The sequence below is a fragment of the Corvus kubaryi genome, unplaced genomic scaffold, assembly GCF_017639235.1.
Source record: "Corvus kubaryi isolate FWS band 111438036 unplaced genomic scaffold, C.kubaryi_AGA036_p1.0 37322, whole genome shotgun sequence".
In the NCBI taxonomy this organism is placed as follows: domain Eukaryota; kingdom Metazoa; phylum Chordata; class Aves; order Passeriformes; family Corvidae; genus Corvus; species Corvus kubaryi.
This window is the reverse complement of record NW_024581101.1, coordinates 1,642,302-1,659,862: the sequence shown is the minus strand read 5'-3', so window position 1 is coordinate 1,659,862 and position 17,561 is coordinate 1,642,302. Positions and strand designations below refer to the sequence as shown.

General features: G+C 54.3%; 1 protein-coding gene across 2 annotated transcripts in view; it reads left to right on the top strand.

Moving 5' to 3' along the window:
- The first annotated feature begins 6 nt into the window (after positions 1–6).
- The window catches only part of OPHN1 (oligophrenin 1), a 51,504-nt gene continuing 33,949 nt past the window's right edge, over positions 7–17,561 (top strand). For both annotated transcript variants that reach the window (XM_042029216.1, XM_042029215.1), the window contains exons 1-2: positions 7–229; positions 14,950–15,045. In XM_042029216.1, the coding sequence (XP_041885150.1) occupies positions 76–229; positions 14,950–15,045 (250 nt within the window). In that variant the 5' untranslated portion in view covers positions 7–75. The remainder of the gene's footprint in view (positions 230–14,949; positions 15,046–17,561) is intronic.

Here is a 17,561-nt window from a genome sequence, read left to right as displayed (position 1 = left end):
CGGCGGCGCGGGGCGCCCGGGGCGGCGGCAGCGCTCGGTAGGCGCAGCGCGGCGGAGCCGGGCCGAGCCGCGGCCATGGGGCACCCGCCGCTGGAGTTCAGCGACTGCTACCTGGACAGCCCCGACTTCCGCGAGCGCCTCAAGTGCTACGAGCAGGAGCTGGAGCGAACCAACAAGTTCATCAAGGAGGTGATCAAGGACGGCAACGCGCTCATCGCCGCCATCCGCGGTGAGCGGGCCGGGGCGGGGGTCCGGGCAGGGCTCGGCCGGTCACTGAGGTGTGTCCCGTTCCCTGGGCATCGCCTGCAGCCCCGTGCTGGAGCCGCTTTGGCCCCGTGCCCTGCATCGCTCTGGGGAGGGCTGGCGTTCCCCGGGCAGCGGCCACCGCCCCCGCCACCCCCGGCGTGTCCCTGTCCCTGCACTGCCACCCCCGGGGCCACCCGCGGCTGTCCCCACGCAGGGACAGGCCGATCCCCCGTCCCGCTGGGTTGACACCGGCGGCGGGACCGGCCGAGTCTTCCCAGGCATGTGCTGGTTTGGGGACCGTGATCCCTGTCCGGAGAGGGTGCTCCGTTATTTTGCGTCTCCCAAGCGCGGGGGGAGCGTGGTGGGTTCATCGTTGGGCATCTCGTCACCCTGGGGGACCACTGTGAGCATGAGAGGGGCCTTCCAGAGCCCTGCTGTAAGTCCTCCTTTTGTTGTCGTTGTTCTGTCATTCTTTAAATCACGGTGAGCATTTCTCCCAATGAAATGTCGATTTCAGTGTTGACTCTGCGGGAGTCGCCTGTTCAGAAGTGCTGACAGATCACCAGAGCACCTGGGCCAGGTTGTGTCACCTGAAACCACCAAGTCCCATGTGTTTGACACTGACCTTCTGACGGCTTAGATTTGTTTTCCCTCCCCACAGCTGCAGATACACCTTCATACACACCTTCCCTGTGCCATCTCCCATACCCTCCTGGACTCGATGATCTTCCAAGATCTTTTCCGATCCAAATGATTCCATGATTCTCTGCTGTTATCAATGCAGTAGAGTCCAGGCCCGGGCCAGCAGAGCATCCATGGGGGCAGTGGAGGGACACAGACAATCCACGCTGGTCACACATGGTTTTCCTGCCAGCTGGTTGGTTTCTGTTGGTGTTAATAGGTTTAGCTGCTGCCCTTTTGTTCAGAATAATTCAGAGCTTCCTTGTTATCGAGGCTGTGGCTGGAATAGCCCGTGTTTGCCCATCTGGAAGCAGCAGAGACAAAAGCTGGTGTGACTGAAACTGCTGACGTCACAGGGCTGTGAGACCTAACATGGGTACAAAACCCCAAATCTCTGTGCAGTCCAGGGCAAATAAAACACCAGCAAAATGGAAATCAGAGGGATTTAAACAAACCTGCTTATTAATGGAAATGCTTTTCTTGATCACTTTGTTCAAAACCATTTCCCTTTTCAGTGTTTGTAGTGCAGAGGGATGTGAGGGATTTCGCTGGGTCAGCAGACCCGGCCCAGGGAGACTGGCCAGGGAGGAAGGGCAGAAGCAGAAGAAAGCAGAGCACACCCAGACAGCACCGAGGACCCCCAGGGCTGAGGATTTCTTGCCTGAAATGCTGTGGGGTGATTTTGTAGCTGATCCACGAGGCTGCCAGGGAGGTGCTGGGGCCAATCGTGCCTGGACTTCCATCAGCTCCTTGTGTTTAATTAACAGATAACTTAAAAAAATAGATATATCTGTGAATCCTATCCTTACGGAGCTGTGGGTGGGAATCTGGGGTACTCACTGGCCATGGCCTCACCATGACCAGGTGGCAGCTGGCAGATGCCAGTGTCCACTCAGACAGCCATGGCTGACAATCCCTCTGTGCTCCTGGACAGGGTGGGATGGAGGTGCCCTCAGCCGCTGCGATGCAAAGGTGGTGGTGGTCCCATCAGGAGAGTGAGAGCCAATGAGGATAGAGGGGGGAGTACCTGAAGGAGCCTAAGAAAGGTGGAGAGGGACTTTGGACAAGGAATGGAGTGACAGGACCATGGCTTCAAAGTGAAAGAGAGCAGAGTTAGATGGGATAATGGGGAGAAATTCTTCCCTGTGAGAGTGGGGAGGCCCTAGCACAGGTTGCCCAGAGAAGCTGTAGCTGCCCCATCCCTGGAAGTGTCCAAGGCCAGGTTACCTGAATGAGGGGGGCACTTTGGGGCGCTTTAAACTCCTGTGGCCTTTCATGGATTAAGAGAAACTGGTTCCATTCCCTCCACCCAACTGATGTGTCACCAGCTGGAACAAACAAAATCCCAGGGGTGAAGCTCTTCCGGGGTCCTGCAGCCCACCATATCCTCGTGAGGGTCGTCCTGCAGTCACAGCCCCACCAGTGCTGCCTTTGAGTGTGGTATTTTCTCTTGCTGACTGACACCCCCCCAACAGATGAGTAGGGACACCACTGGGGACAAAGTATAAGGTATTGCCCAGTGGGGAATTTAACTGACTAAAGCAGAGAATAATATTGTACATTTTTAACAGTCTTGGATGTGAAAACCAATAATAGAAAATAATATTTTGAGTCAGAAATGGGAATTATTTTTGTTGTAAAGTTGGCTGTATCCCCTGGGTTTTGTGCCAGGAGTGCAGAAAGTCACTGGCAGTGCCAAGTGACGATGCTGGTCCCACATGTTGTGCTGGCAGTGCTGAGACCACCATGGCCTGTCCCTGGTCAGGGAGGGAGAGGGACTGGGAGGTGTCCATCCCTTCATTTTGGTGCCCATTCCCTTGGGCTGGCCAGGATCAGGGCCTGATGTGGGCACTGGGGATTCAGCTCCCACAGCAGCTTGTCCGTGCCCAGAGTTCGCCATGGCCAGCACTGTGTGACAGAGGAGCCTCGCTCAGGGCACACGCTCGAGGCCACTGGGGTGTCACAAGTTGTGACTCCCTGGCTGTAAGAATGGCTGCTTTACAGCAGTTTCTTTCTGTGCTTCAGTGTGGGTTTCTTTAATCTCTCCTGCTCACTGTGCTCTGCTGTGTGTGTGATAATGCAAACCTACCTATTTCCCCTGGTCTTTGATCTTCTCTCCCAATTACATATCAAATGGAGTTGGAGAAATGTCAGATTGAGGCTTCTCTCATTAGTACCTGTGAGTGCTGTGATGGTGAAAATTGTCCTTTGAAGCTCGAAGAGCTGTGAGTTCTCATGCAAATGTTGTGTATGTGGTTTTGCACTTGATTTCTGTCCAGCATGGAGTTCTGCAGAGTGCCTGGGACTGTGCTGGCAGTTCCCAGCCTCCCCTGGTGCTGTGAGCTCTTCATTCTGAAGAATAATGTGATAAAGGAATGTGTAGGGACTGTCTGGGCTTTTCCCCAAGAATGGGGTTCCCTGGGCACCCTAGGAAGGTCACGCCATCATCATCATCTCTGCTGGTCCCACAGCGCTGTGTGTGGGAACTGGCCTGTCCCGTCAGGGAATGCTGTGTCCCTCAGCGTGGCAGGCCTGTTCTGGGCAGGTTTCTGTGCTGTCGTTGGATGTGGTGCCTGGGGGTTTAATGCTGTGGAGTGCAGGAAGCAGCGTGGCCTTGGAACAGGTTATTTTAATGGGATTGAAGCCACCCAGAGCAGCCTGTCTGCCCAGTTCCCCAGAAAGCCATGTCCTGGTTCATGGGAAGGCTGTGGGGAGAATGGCTGGAATCTGTTCCTGCAGTATGTTACAGCCAGGTCCTGGGTACTGTGTCCAAACAACCCTAAAGCTCCTCTGGAAAAGGGGGAAGAAGGAGGAGTCTGTCCCACACCAGGAGAGGCTGCAGCTCCCCAGGCAAGCATCAACTTTGCTGGGAGGCACAGCTGGGCATTGAGGCACTGCGGTGACAATGTCCTGTCCCACAAAGACAGCTTAGCCATGAGACAGTAAGGAGCAGGGGGAAAATGACTTGCTGGAAAATACATCACTCTCCTCCAGCCATAATGTGATCTCTTGTACTTGTCAGTTCCTTGCTGGTCTTCCCCATCCTCGCTGAGGATTTCAGCCACTAAGGGCACCAGTTACTGCTGGTAACTTGTAAAATTGTCTCCTGACTTCCCAGCTCTAAAGGTCCCAAAAGACATCACACTCATAGTCAGACCCCAGCTCTCCCTGGGAGCATCTGTGCCCTGCAGGCATCCTCAGCACAGGTGGGCAGAAGGGGTCTCTCTGCCTCCAACAGCTGCTGATGAAGCAGCTCCTGCTCCTGGGCTGCAGGCTCTGAGCACAGGACTAGGGCCCCAGTTAGTGCAAATCTAAACCAGACATGCTTTAACCAGAGACTAAAACACAATAGCAGAAAAAAGAACAAAAACTCAAAAAAAACCAACTCACCCCCAGCTGCCAGTATCCTCAGTGCAGTCAGGAAGGACGAGGGGCGGGCACAGGATCTACCAGATCCAGCTGCGAGGCAGATCCCACCCTGTGTTCTGGGGCTCAGGGATGTGTTTGCTGGGTTTTGCTCCTCCTGGAGCAGCTCCCCGGGCAAGTTGTCGCTGTTGGGTTTGCTTTGCCGGTGGCTCGGCGCGGGGCTGTGCCGTGATGGCCCCGGGCCCAGCTCCGTGTCCCTCGCTCCCTCCCTGCTGCTCCCCAGCCTCCTCCCCGGGAACCACTGGCTGGTTACAGCTGCTCTGTCCATGCCCAGGTGTGCCCAGGGCTTGGTTTTTTTTAGGAAGGCCAGGGCAGGAATATGAGCAGGGGCAGCTGGCAACAGCACCAAGCCAGCCCTGTCCCTGCCAGCTCGGGGACTGGTGGGTGGGCTCTGGACCACCCTTGGTCCAGCTTAAACAAACCAACATGCAAGATTTTGTGATGGCTTTTTGCAGCCCAGATATGCTTCCTGAGGACTCGCCTGCGTACAGCGGCACAAAAGCCGGGACAAGAGGTGACGTCGTTTTCGTGTGTTTAAGGATATTTTTTTCTTGTGCTGCACATGAGGCATGCAGGGAGCTTTTCATCCATCTTCTGCTGCCTTTTCTGGCTCCTTCCCTGGGAAGATGTGGGTGTTATCCATATTCTGTGTGTCTCACAGCCCACGGCTCATAGCAGTGTTGCTGCTGACCTAAGAGTTTCCTCTTGAGTCACTGTGTGAAGACTCAGCTTTTCTGGCTTTTTTCTTGAGATATTGTTGGAATATTTCATTTCCTAATACTGTTGGTGGCACACCAATAACTACAGATGTGGCATCCCATGCTTGCCCCTAGGCTTTTCATGGGTGGCTTCTGTCCTGCTGGGTGCCAGCCTGACTCTGTGGGTGACAGCGGTGTCCCCGCTCCGTTCTGCTGCAGTACGTGGCTGGACACCTGTGGCACGTCCTGGCCACACTGCATCCTCCTGCCCACACAGCGTGGCTCTGGCACTTATCCCTGGCTGCCCAACCATGGATCTGGGCTGCAGGGAGGGGCTGCAGTGCCAGGATGGGCCATTCTCCAGGGACAGAGGGGCAAGCGCTGCTGTGGGGGCTGCAGTGTCTGGAGCACTGCCCTGCGGCACTGCCTAGCAAGAACACAGAGGTTTGGAGAACTGTGCGTTCATAGAAAAAACTCTGGTGAACAATCAGCACCATTTACATATACTGAGCACCAAAATGCTGCAGCTTTGGAACTGCTGGAGAAGTTCAGCAGGCAGCAGTTATTTTTCCTTACTCAGCATTAAACAAATTTTCCAAACACATAAAGCTTCTGTCTGAGCTTCTGACACGTGTGAATGAGAAAGCTTTTGGAACCTTGTTGTTTCTGTTCTAGTGATGGTGGATTGTCCACAGCAGCCTGTGTTGTGTCTCACAGCCTCCTCAGCACCGCTGGCCAAGCTGCTACGCTGGGAGCGGTGATCCCGGGCCGTGCTGGCTGTTTTTTCCCGGGGCACATTCAAACATGGCCTCTCTGCCCAGTGTCCTTTCCTGTCACTGAATTCTCCATGCAGGTGAATGTGCAGTCACGAGTTGTTCAAGTGATGATAAGAGCAGCAGAATAGCCTGAGATAAAGTCTGTAAGTACAGCCCAGAAGTCAGTTGCTCTCTCAGTCTGATCTCTCTCCTTTTTATCCTGTTCCCCCAGCCAAGCCTGATTTTGAAGAGCCTGAAAATGTTTAAAACAAGAGTAGATTTATTAATGTTACTAAACCTTTTAGCTGTGAAAATGGAGAACGAGGGACACAACCTATTCCTGTGCCATCACAGGATGAACTGGGGACTTGCAGAGCATTGGGCGACCGTTTGAGGTGGAAGCACAGAGCCAGACCCCCCAAGTCCTTGCAGAGGTGCCCAGAGTGGAGGTAGCTCTTGGCAAAGCCCCCCTAAGAGTGCTCTGCAGGTCAGACTGTCCCAGTGTTGGTCAGGTTGATGGTGCCCAGGAGTCTCCCAGGAGGTGCCAGCTGGTGCAGGACAGGCCATGCCCACGCTGGTGTTGTCTCCCAGCCTGGATCAGGAGGGATGCGCATTCCTTCCCACGCTGAACCACTTCGGATCGCTGGTAAGGCGCTGGCGATCCCTCCCCGGCGTGCTGCGTGACTCAGCTGGCCTCTGGCCCGGCCCCGCTGCGCCCTTATCGAAGGAAACTCTGAAATCATCTGTGCGTGGAGCGAGTGCGGCTCCCTTGCCCGTCGCAACCTGCCCTGCCTGGGAAGGGGGGCTGCAGGGAGATGCATGTGAGGGCTCTGCAGATCATAAGATGTCTCTGTGGGAATTGCTCGTGCTCTGCCTCGGTTAAGAGTCCGTTGTTTTCATGTTTGTTTTCCCTGTGTCCGTCCTGCCTGTACAGCGGGGAGCTGCGGATCTTGGAGCACACCCTCTTCTGCCGCTCACGCCAGAGCACCGTGCCAAGAGCCTGCTCGGCTGCTCTCGGAGCCGGGGGCTCTGGGTGGCCTGGAGCACTGCAGGGATTTCTGCAGCTCTGCCCTCGCTCTCCTGATGCCCCTGGGAAAGCGGCTGTTGCCCCTCCCTGACAGCTAACTCGTCCCAAGGGAGGGGAAAATCCATTTGTTTTCCATGGCTCTGCTTCGTGTATTTTTATTTTTCAAAGAGTCCGTCCTTTATTCCCCACCCCTAGGACCTGTCCCTAGGCTGGCATTCTGAAGGTGGTAACTGGCTTCTGTGGAATAGAATAGTGATGTAAACAGATGTATAAATAGGTGCAGCAGCTAGAGCCACCTGCCAACGTCACCCTGCTTCCAGCTGGCTGCCTGCTTGGCTTCCAGCCCCGAAGTGTCCCCCAGCTGCCACAGCCACAGCTCAGCTGGCACTGCCATCCCCGGGGCTCACCTGGCAGCACCATCCCCATGACTCACCTTGGCCATCCCTGCTGCAGGGGCAGGCGTCCGGCAGCCTTTGTGTTGGGAGTTCTCAGGAAAACTGCCTGCCGCCCTTGGAGCCTCCCATGCAGGGTTTGGGAGCTGCTGACTGCCCAGCACAGGAACGCCAGCACCACCTCCACCAGCAGTGCCAGTGCCCACAGAGCTGGGCACTGTTCCCCAACTGTGGCTCTCCCTCCTACTCCTGGGTGCAGTGCGCTCCAGCACAGTGCTGAGCAATTCCCTGGTGTGCTGACAGTCGGATTGGGACACCAGGTGGTCTGGAATTCCTGCAGGTGTGGCAGCACCAGCCCCGCGGTTGGGCTTGGTCCATGGTGAACCAAAGGACTACAACGGCATTTCCTCCTGGGTGACTCTTCTCTGCCTCTGCGACCCCGGGAGCATTTGCCAAAAAAACAGTTGCATTATTTCTTACTGCGCCTTTCACCACTTTTGCTGATTTCTAAGGCCGCTCATCTTTGCTTAACTTCCACTTCAGTTGGCCACATGTTCTGGGCTGGCTGCCCTGTGTCTCTTTCCAGTTTTGCTGAAGCAACTCCTCCAGCTTTGCAGGGCTGCAAGGTTGATTTGAAAGGCCAGCAAAATGCCAAAGGGGAAAAATCTGTTCTCTGAGAAGTTCAGGCTTCCAAAGTGCAGTTTTACCCATGGCTCTTCCTGAGGAGCGCTGAGGGAAGTGCTGATGCCAGCAGGAGTTTTGCTGCTGGTGGGGAGAGCGGGGGTGCCCTGGGTGTGCTGGGCCAGGCAGGAGGCTGTGCTGCAGCATCCTGTGCTGCCCTCGTGTTTCAGATGCAAAAATCATTAAAAAAATTCAACCAACACACTGTCCTTTATAAAAACATTAAACATACAGCCTGAAGTGCCACTCTCTAGGAAACCAGTACAAGCCAGTGAGTGTCACTGGGAGAATGTTCCATGTCTTTGCTTTGAAATGCTGCGTGATTCTCTTCCTGGTCAATGGATCTGTCGCTGTGGAGGTCTTGGGAAGAAGATAACTTAATCCGAGGGAGGATAAGAGTGCGTCCTTCTCCCAGAAGCTGTATCCCACATCACTCGCTCCCAGTTTTCTCCAAAACAGACCATTATACCCCAAAACTTTGTTGTCCTTCCAGTTTTGCTTGGTTGCTTTGTGTTTTGGTTGGGGTTTTGGGCTGATACATTGCCAAACTTCCAAGCTGTTGGCGAGGAGACCCATGGTCTCCTTCTGCTCCAGGCATCCAGGAAAGCCTGTCTGTGTGTTTAACTGCCTTGAGCTTCAGTGCAGCCTCATAACCCTTGCCAGTTCCTCTGGAGCATGGCAGGTTCAGCAGAGCCAGTTTCCATCAGGCAATGAGGGAGATAAGACAGGCGCAAGAATTATATGATGAGTGTGAACCACTTCTGTGTGGGTACTTGGGTTTTTAATTTAACAGTAAATAAGAAAACAAGCCTGTCAAGCAAGTTTGGGCACTTCCCACAAGGCTGGCTGGGCAAGGAGGAGAATTCATGAGAATAAAAGATTGAAGTTTAGGACAGGAAACAGAAACTGTGGAGGGTGGAGGGAGAGTGGGAGGGGGATGTGTGAGTGGAGGCGATAGTCCAGAGGGCAGGTAACCAGCTTGCAGAGCAAAAGGTCCCTGGTTAGGGGGAGGTACTGAAAAATTTCTTTTTACTGGGAGTACAGCTCTACTCTGCTGCCTGGAGCCTGGGCTGGACTGGCTGTGAAAGGGAAGCAGCAGCTTATGAACAAGTCAGTTAATGAAGGGCTGATTAGGAGAGGTAAATGTGTGACAGAGTGTGAGACATCCAGTAAATTCCTTTGCAAGAGATTTGTAAAGCACAGCTAAATATAGCAAGTTATTTTTAGCAGTCCATGCTAGCCACTTACTCCTGGCAAGTGGAAAACCCGTGTCAGTGTGGGAAAAATGGCCTTTGTCCAATGTGTCAGGATTTCTGAGTCCCCACAGAGCCTTCAGGGGCACTTGCGGACGGCTTGCCCTGGGTCAGTGCCAGGCACTGCCTGTCCTGGGCTGCTCCGTAATTCCCTAGTGCTGAGCATCTTTCCTCTGGGCAGCACCAAGAGGGCTGGATTCCTTGCGGGATCCTGTGTGGATTTGGGACTACCTAGAAGGCTGATCGGAACGTTATTTTTTTATCCTCATCTGAGAAAATCAACATGTTTCTGTGTTTGAGCAGCTGTAGAGTACTTGGGAGTGTTGCATAAGTCAGGGCTTGTTACTCCTGATCCTAATGGCACATCTGGGCTCAGTGGGGGGATCTCATGGCTTTCCAGGCTGAGGTATTTTGGTGGGACAGAGACTGGGGACTTCATGCAGGTAGTACACACAGTGTAAATCCAATGTCTCGGAGAAGAGTCTGGCCCCTTGGCCACATACTTTGTGTGTTGGCTCCTAAAGCTCTGCAGCAAGGACAGAGAATCCCTGGGAAGCAGTGGGTCGGGTACCATGTCCAGAACCTCATCCCCAGGCTGGTGATGGGGATCAGCTCCATCTCTTTAGTCATGCAACTCCCCGGGGAATGCTTTGGTGGGAGTTGGTAACAATGGGCACATTATTTTCCCCTCAGGAATCGCAGCCCTCTCTCTGCGTGCTGGGAAAAGTGGCATTTCACATGTTGTATGTATGCTGTGCACAGCTCTCCACCAGAGAGGAGAAAATCGTCCATAGGGGCCACTGGTAGGAAATGTAGGTGTGTCTTCAGCTGCTGTGTGTCAGGGTCTTGCAACGTTTCCCTGACAGAAATGGACTTCCAGGGTTCAGATCCTAACCTGAAAATTTCCATGTCTTAAAATACTCTTTTTAAGGACAGAGTGAACTTATATTGTCTTTTGTTTGCTTATTTGAAAGGAAGTGTGTGGCCGGCTTTGATAGTTCTGTTTTCAAGCTGAAAAAGAAGAAAGCAAAATGCAATGATGGAGCTCCTGCTTACTTTTGCTCTGGTTATTTGCACTGCCATGGTCAGTCCCAGGTTGGGTTCTCCTTATTGCTTCCTTACGGGTTTTCTTCATGGGTTGCTAAAGCTGTGACTGAGTTGCTCTGGCACTGCAATCTGTGGGTCAGGGAGATGCAGAAGCTCTGGAATTACTTTTTCCCCGATAGAAATCTCTGCTGGCTGCTCTTCCCCGAGCTGCCCATGCATAGGTGCAGGCAGGGAGATTGGTTAAAGTCACTTCGCACCTTCCAGCGTGGGCCAGGACATTCTGTCCCTTCCCAGGAACAGGACAGGGATGCTGCAGCCCCATCACTGTTCAGCTATTCATGCTTTCAGTTGGATCAGATTAGATTCAGGACTGCCTTTGCACTGGGAGTGTCACTGACCAATGATTGCAATGATTGGGGGGGGGGGGGGGATGTATTTTTATTTTGGTTTTCCTTTCTTAATTTTCAGTGCGATGCCCAGGGAGCAGCGTGTGATGAGGATTAGCCAAAGGGCTGCTGAACCCACTGCTTGCTCAGCCCCTGTGCTTCTGGAGGAGCAGCAATTCCCATCTGGCTGTTTCCTAGGAAGAAGCAGAGCAGTGCTGTGTATACCAGCTGCTGCACAGCCAACGAGTGTCACATAAACAAGGGCTATTTGGGTGTGGATAACGGGGGTGAGAGTGCTGGCAGCCTGGCCCTGGCCAGTGTGAGGTGTACCCTCCCCACCTGCTCTCCTGCACAGTTGGAGATGTCTGTTGGTTTTCAAAGTGTTTCTTTTCAAAAATCAGGTTGCTCGTTGCACCTGTGCCACCCCCGATGTCCCACTGTGTCCCTGTGGTGTTAAATGAGGCAGCCCAAGCACGGCTCTCCTGTCCTGGTGCAGAGATCCTGCTGGTCCCCATAGCTGTTACAGCTTGGTTGTCACGGCCACTTCTATTTCCGTGTGCTCAGGGGCATGGTTTCCTCTCTTGGGAATGGACCACTGCAGTCACACAGATTGTGACCTCTGGGTTGCAATTAGTAAAGCTAATTAAGGATGTGCACCTGTGTCACCTTAAGCACTGCAGACCCTCAAGCGACACCTCTGTGCCCCATTCTTTGGCCTTGTCTGCTCACCCTGTTCCCCCATGGCTCTGTCCTGTGGTGATGGTTTCCTTCTGGTTTAAATTCTAAGCAGTGGAGGAAAAAGCAGTAGCACAGCCTGGTTTGGGGCTCTGCTTGTGTTTGTGTTTTGTCAGAGGCCTGTGGCTTTTGCAGTGGTAGCAGCACATTTTTGTTTGTGGTTTTTGGTTACCTGTGGTTGCTGTGAAAGGTTGAAGTGAGAATCCTTCCAGGTCCATACTGAGCAGGCTATGAGGCCCATCCTTCCAGAGCTGCTGGCTCTGGAGGTGTGTTTATCCACACATAAATAGAGCCCCGAGTTCTCTGTGTGCCTCCTGAGGCCAACACAGCTGGCACTGCTGCTCCCCACTCCTGCCCCGCAGCCCAGCTGGGGCCACTCTGTGCAGGGATGGAACTTCATTTTTACTAGAAGAGTAAATCATTGTGACCACAAATGGTGAAACTTGGCATTGCTTCCTGACGCTGGAAGGGAGAAGAGTCCTTGAGGACTCCTGATCAAATTCATGTTGGTGTGTTTCCATGGAAACAGGCTGAGCAGGCAGGGTCCTTGGGGCAGTGCTGAGCCTTGGCGTGCTGTTCGCGGGGATATTCCAGCTTGAAGCATGGCATTATTCCTTGATCCTTGGGTCCTGGTGCTGGGGGAGCAGGACAGGCCCTGCAGCCGCCTCTCCCTCCTGCCAGGCTCTGGGGGCGCAGAGCAGGAGACTTTGGCAACCGAGTGTTTGTATTGGGAGGGAAAACATTTCCGACTGTGAAAACAAGGGAGAACACAGACTTATCTCTCCCAGCGTGGGATGGAGCCCCGTTTTTCCACACAGCATATCTCATCCTGCTGGCCCCTTCCTGTGGTCAAGCCTCTTTCCTGTAGCCATGGCTTATCTCTTTCTCCCCGGCCCCCCTGTCCTGCACCATCGCTGGTGTCACCACACTGCCATTCGGGTGCCACCAAGGGAAGGGGCAATGTCTCACCAAGTGTTTCTGAGCACTGATGCCGATTCTCTGCCTCAGGCCCTCGTGCTGAGCCCTGCAGGGACACAGCCCCTGAGCGGGGGCATCCTATGTTGCCGTAGTACCAGTGGTCGTTCAGCCCCATACTATGTCCCAGTCACACCCCAGAGCTGTCCCACAGTGCCAGCAGTCAGTCAGCCCCATGCTGTGTCCCAGTCACACCCCAGAGCTGTCCCACAGTGCCAGCAGTCAGTCAGCCCCATGCTGTGTCCCAGCCACACCCCAGAGCTGTCCCACAGTGCCAGCAGTCAGTCAGCCCCATGCTGTGTCCCAGTCACACCCCAGAGCTGTGACAGCGCTGCAGCAGCAGCAGTGTTGTCCTGTGCATGCACACAGGAGCTCTGTCAGGAGCCAGTGTTCAGCCAAGGCTCTGTACGTGTGGAAGCTGAGTTGTGTTGGTCTGGAGGAGCCTGGTTTCCATTAAGAGCTCCTCCAGAGCCTGCCAGGCACACATGGTGCAGGCTCACGCTCACTCTCCCTCTCTCCCTCCTTCTCCCTTGGGCTGGCAGGGACACGCGGCACACGGAGAGCCTCTGTCTGTGCCAGGTGCCACCCGCGGGACCTGCATGTGCTGCCGTGCTCCTGGCTCAAGGGGACACCAGAGCCATGGTGCCTTGTCACCTGCCCCAGCCAGCACCCATGGAGGGGACAGATGGACAGACAGAGAGATGGACGCTGGCTGGGAGTGCTGCTGCTTTTAGAGGGGCTCAAGGACACACACTGGGCCGGGAGGGCTGTTCAGAGGGAGGGATTGGACATCACCTGTGACCAGTGGCAGGGGAGGGGCTGGATGGGGCCGCAGCAGCGTCAGGGATGGTGATGGGGGTTTGCAGGGGGATGAACAAAGATTCCCCTGAGCGAGGGCTGAATGAGCCTTCGGCCTGGTCTGAGCGAGCGCTGGGGGACTGAGGGGGAATTATTTGCTGAGGTTTTCCATCAAGTCAATGACATCGTTCTGTGTGAGAGTTCACCCATTTACGTGCTCCAGCCTCTGGCAGCTGGGGCTAAATAGCAACATTCAGGCCTGAATCTGCCCATTCAGGAGCAAAGGTTTGACCCATCGGAGGGAGCTGCTGAACGAGGCTTTTGAGGGAGAAGCGGGGACTGCGCTCTGAGCCTGCACCAGGGACCCGGTTCTCCCCCTGTCCATGCCTGCCTGGGGACCTTGGGGAGGGGCAGGAGCTCCTGACCTGGGGACAGGGAAAGCAGGGCAGTCTGGGGACCTGCTGGTATCCCACACAGGCCACTTGATTTCTGTTCCCCAACATCCATTTCAGTGTTGTCCAATTTTTCTCTCCCCTTCACAGCAGCATTTCTGAACATCCCATGATTGCCACCACAGTAGTAAGTTTTATTTTCAAACTAAAGAAAACCCATCCATGTACACCAAGTTCCTATATACAACAATCATGGTGCTGGTTTGGTAAAGCAGTAGTGGGAGCTGGTTGCACGTTAACGTCTGTGCCATCACATCTTCCCCACTTGCAATTTCCTGAATTTCTGAAAGTGTCATCTCTGTGCACCACCACAAAGGAGTCCAGCCTGCGACTGTGCCTATAGCTGGAGTCCCAAATTAAGGAAAATAGCAATGTAAATTGGAGTATAACATTATTCCTTTGCTTTTCTTTTTGTCGCCTACATCCTACTTCCTGAGGTCAGGCAAGTGCAGCCTCCGTCTGTTTGTATCTCAGGAATTTGTTGTAGCTTTGTGCAAGATGGTGTAGTCGATCCAGTGAGTGTCACTGGTGCTGATCCCACTGGCCCTGGGCTGGGCTCTGCTGTGGTGTCAGTGCCCCGTCCCAGGGCTCCCCTGCCAGTGCCAGCAGACGCCGTCCAGCCGCGTCCTGCAGCCACACAGGGTGCAAAGGCACAAAGCATCCTTTGGGCCAGCAACTTCTCTGGAAGGTCCAAAAATAATCTGATCTGAGCCACAGCCAACATCAGGCAGTGTCTTTGCTTCCAGCCCGGACTGTTCCTCACCAGCGGGAGCAGCAGGTCCCAGGCCCATCTGTGGGTGCCCGGGCAAGCCCAGCTGAGCCCCCTGGCTCAGCTCTGTGCTCTGTGGCACTGTCCTTCCCTCAGGGCCTGTCTGTGTCCATGACCCCAAAGAGGGACAGTTATTTTTAGTCCTGCTTTTTCCCTTACATTTGTTTTCTGACTACAGATTTTTGTCCCGTATTATGAAACAATTCCTGTGAACAGTGGTCAGCCTGTCTGACAGCCCCTGTGCTCCAAGGAGCTGTGCCGGTGCACACAGAGCCCTGGAGTATCTCCTATGTGTTTTCCTGCAGGGAAGTGTGTCAGTGTCCCTTCCTGTATGTGGCTGTACACAAGGCCATTGATCAGTTGTTGTACTGTGTGGTGCATCCATTAGTGCTGCAGAAGCTTTTTCAGAGAGAGAAAAAACCCAAAGCCAATGCTTTCTGCAGCCTCTGTCCCACACTGAGGGTTATTAATGCTGCAGCATTTTCTGCAGGGCTGAAATTCCCAATGCCTATGGATTTTCATAAATACCTTCCTTTGGTCTTGCTCCATTCAGGATAAATTCCTAAGACTTGCAGCCTCTGTAGAACAATTGCAGAGACCCACAGCTGACTGCTCTGTCCTTTTCCAGGGTACTCCTCAGCAGTGCAGAAGTTCTCCCAGACTCTGCAGTCCTTCCAGTTCGACTTCATTGGTGACACCCTAACGGATGATGAGATCAATATTGGTGAGTTCTCTGCTTTTTGAAGCTGACTTCCAGTAACTGGAACAGTCTCCCTCTCTAGGAATTAGCCTGCCTGATGGTTTTTAAGCAGCCTCAGGAGCCAGGTTCCAGGCAGCTCTTCCACAGATTATTTTATGAAGTTGAACAGTCACGGGTCGAGTTTCACATTCCCAATTCAGCGGATAATTTGCAGAGGTTTTCCATGGCTCCAGGCCTGCTCCATGCTGCCAGGTGCTGGGCAGGAGGAGGTGTGGTGAACTCCCAGGCAGCCCCTCTTCCCAGTGCTGCAGAGGAGCCCAGCAGGTGCTGCCCCCAAAGCTGCCTTGGCTGCGTTGGAAAGGCCTCACAGGAACAAACTGCCCCACGCTGCCCTGCAAAGGCACCAGGCTGCAAACTGCTGGGAAAAAGGGTTGCTGGATGTGTCTCAAATGGAAAACAATGGCTGTCTGTGCCCTGGGCAGCCTTGCAGGGCTGCTCCCTGCACATCTGCTTGGGGATTAGTGATCCTGGAACTGAGTTACATCCCTGCCCTCCCCCGGCACAGCTCTGGGAGTCACTCAGCATCCACTGCCCAGGGGGCTGAACCGAAGGGTCTGAATGCCCCAAACCCCACGTGTTTCACATGAATCTGCTCTTGGCTTAGCGGGGTGGGTGGACTGCAGGGTGACAGGAGGCTGCAGGAGGGACAACAGGGGATCCTCAGCCCCCAGGGTTCTGACCCTGCCCCATGAGACAAAACACTTGGGCCACCTGCCTGGGCTGAGGGGCTGGGGCTGCCCATAGGCTCATGGGGCATTCTCCAAGAATGAGCACAGGGCATTCCTGGGGCGGGGCACAGGGTCTTTGCCAGGCTACTCCCAGGAGCTGCCCAGAGGGGAAAAGAAAAAGAAAACCAGCTTTTTTCAGGCAGCAGTTGAAGAGTGGCAGCAGTGTGACATTGCTGATGTCAGGTCTGTCGGCTGCCATCAGAAGGGGAAGGAAGTAGAGCCTGTTCCTTGGGCTGTTGTATTTAAAGCCATGTGAAGCAGATTGCAGCCCTGCCCCTCCAAGGCTTGTTTCCTTTATGGAAAGTCTCTAGGTGAAACCTGCTGGAAATGAGTCAGCTTCCAAATCCTAATAGCAGCAGAGGTGCTGAGCTTCCAAACACATCTGGGTCAGAGAGGGGAGAACTCTGCCATGTAAATGCCCCTCCTGGGAGCTGAGGGGTCTGAGGCAAACAGCCATGCAAAAGGAGTGTCCCTCCTCTTGGCTGGAAGGGGCAAAGCTCCAATGACCAAGCAAGGCTGCTGGGAATGGCAGAGGTTGAATAAAGGGGTTGTGGGATGAGGGAGAGCAAGAAGAGATCACAGCAGATGTAAAACGCTCCGTGGTGAAAGGAGTGTGTTTCCCTTCAGTTTTGCTGGGGAGTATTTGTTTTGCTTTTTCAAGAAGAGGTCCCCGGTTTCCCTGTGAAGAAGCCTGGGCTGTGTTCCTCCTCCCACCCAAGCCCTGCTGTTCCTGCAGGGGTTGAGGCTTCGTTGTTCCTGACACAGCAGTGGGGCGTTGGCGTCTCCGTAGCATCTTCCATCTCCTGCAAGGGTGCCAGGGATCTGCGTGGGAGTGCAGAGCTCATTTGATGTGCAGGATATGGGAATGAAGCAGAACACTTATAGGCGCTTCTTATGCGCTGCAAGAGAACGTGTTTGGGTTGTAAATAGAGCTAAAGTCACACTGCTCTCTCGTGTGGGCAGAGAGCAGCCAGGCACCTGAGCGGGTGGCGGCGGGGACACTGCAGGTGGCAGTCAGGACACTGGGTTGATGTTGTCTGTCGTGAGCAGCACTTTCCCCTGGGGACGTGAGAGGTCATGGATGCACCCGTGTTACCCCACAGCTGCGGCCCCTCCTGTGCTCCTCATGGGAGCCAGATCTGCAGCTCCTGCAGAGACAAAGGGGGCAGTGAAATGGGATGGCGTGTTCCTCCCTCCCAGGCACAGGAACCTGGAATCCTCTGGCTGTAAGGACCTTCCTGGAATGCTTCTGGCTGCCCAGCAGAGTCGCTCTGGCATTTCCAGGTGTCAGTTCCCAAGTGTGGCTGGGCAGGTGGTGCTGCTGATGGCTCCCCTGCTCCACGCTGCCCTGCAAGGTCTGGCAACTGCTGACCCAGGCCAGTAGCACAGATCCACCCCACTGCTCCCAGGCACTGCTGGGCTGGCAGCAGGGTCTGAGCCTCATATGTGTGGTGCAGGGTCAAACTCAGTGGTCTGCTCCATAACTGGAGCCACGAAACATTTTCCTGGGCTCTTCCTGTAGAGCAAAGGGAAAAAACCAGCTAGGGAACATTTTAGGCACTGACATATTCCCTGTAAGTTTGGGGCTGGATTCTCTTTCTCCCGTGATAATTCTTTTCCTGGCTCAGGCCCCTGGTGTCCAAGCACTCCAGGTTTCCCATCATCCTGGGGAGCTGTAGTGACAGTTATGTGTGGCCCTGGGCGTGAGCACCATGAGCCGTCGGGGCATTGCATTGCTGGATGCTGGAGCCC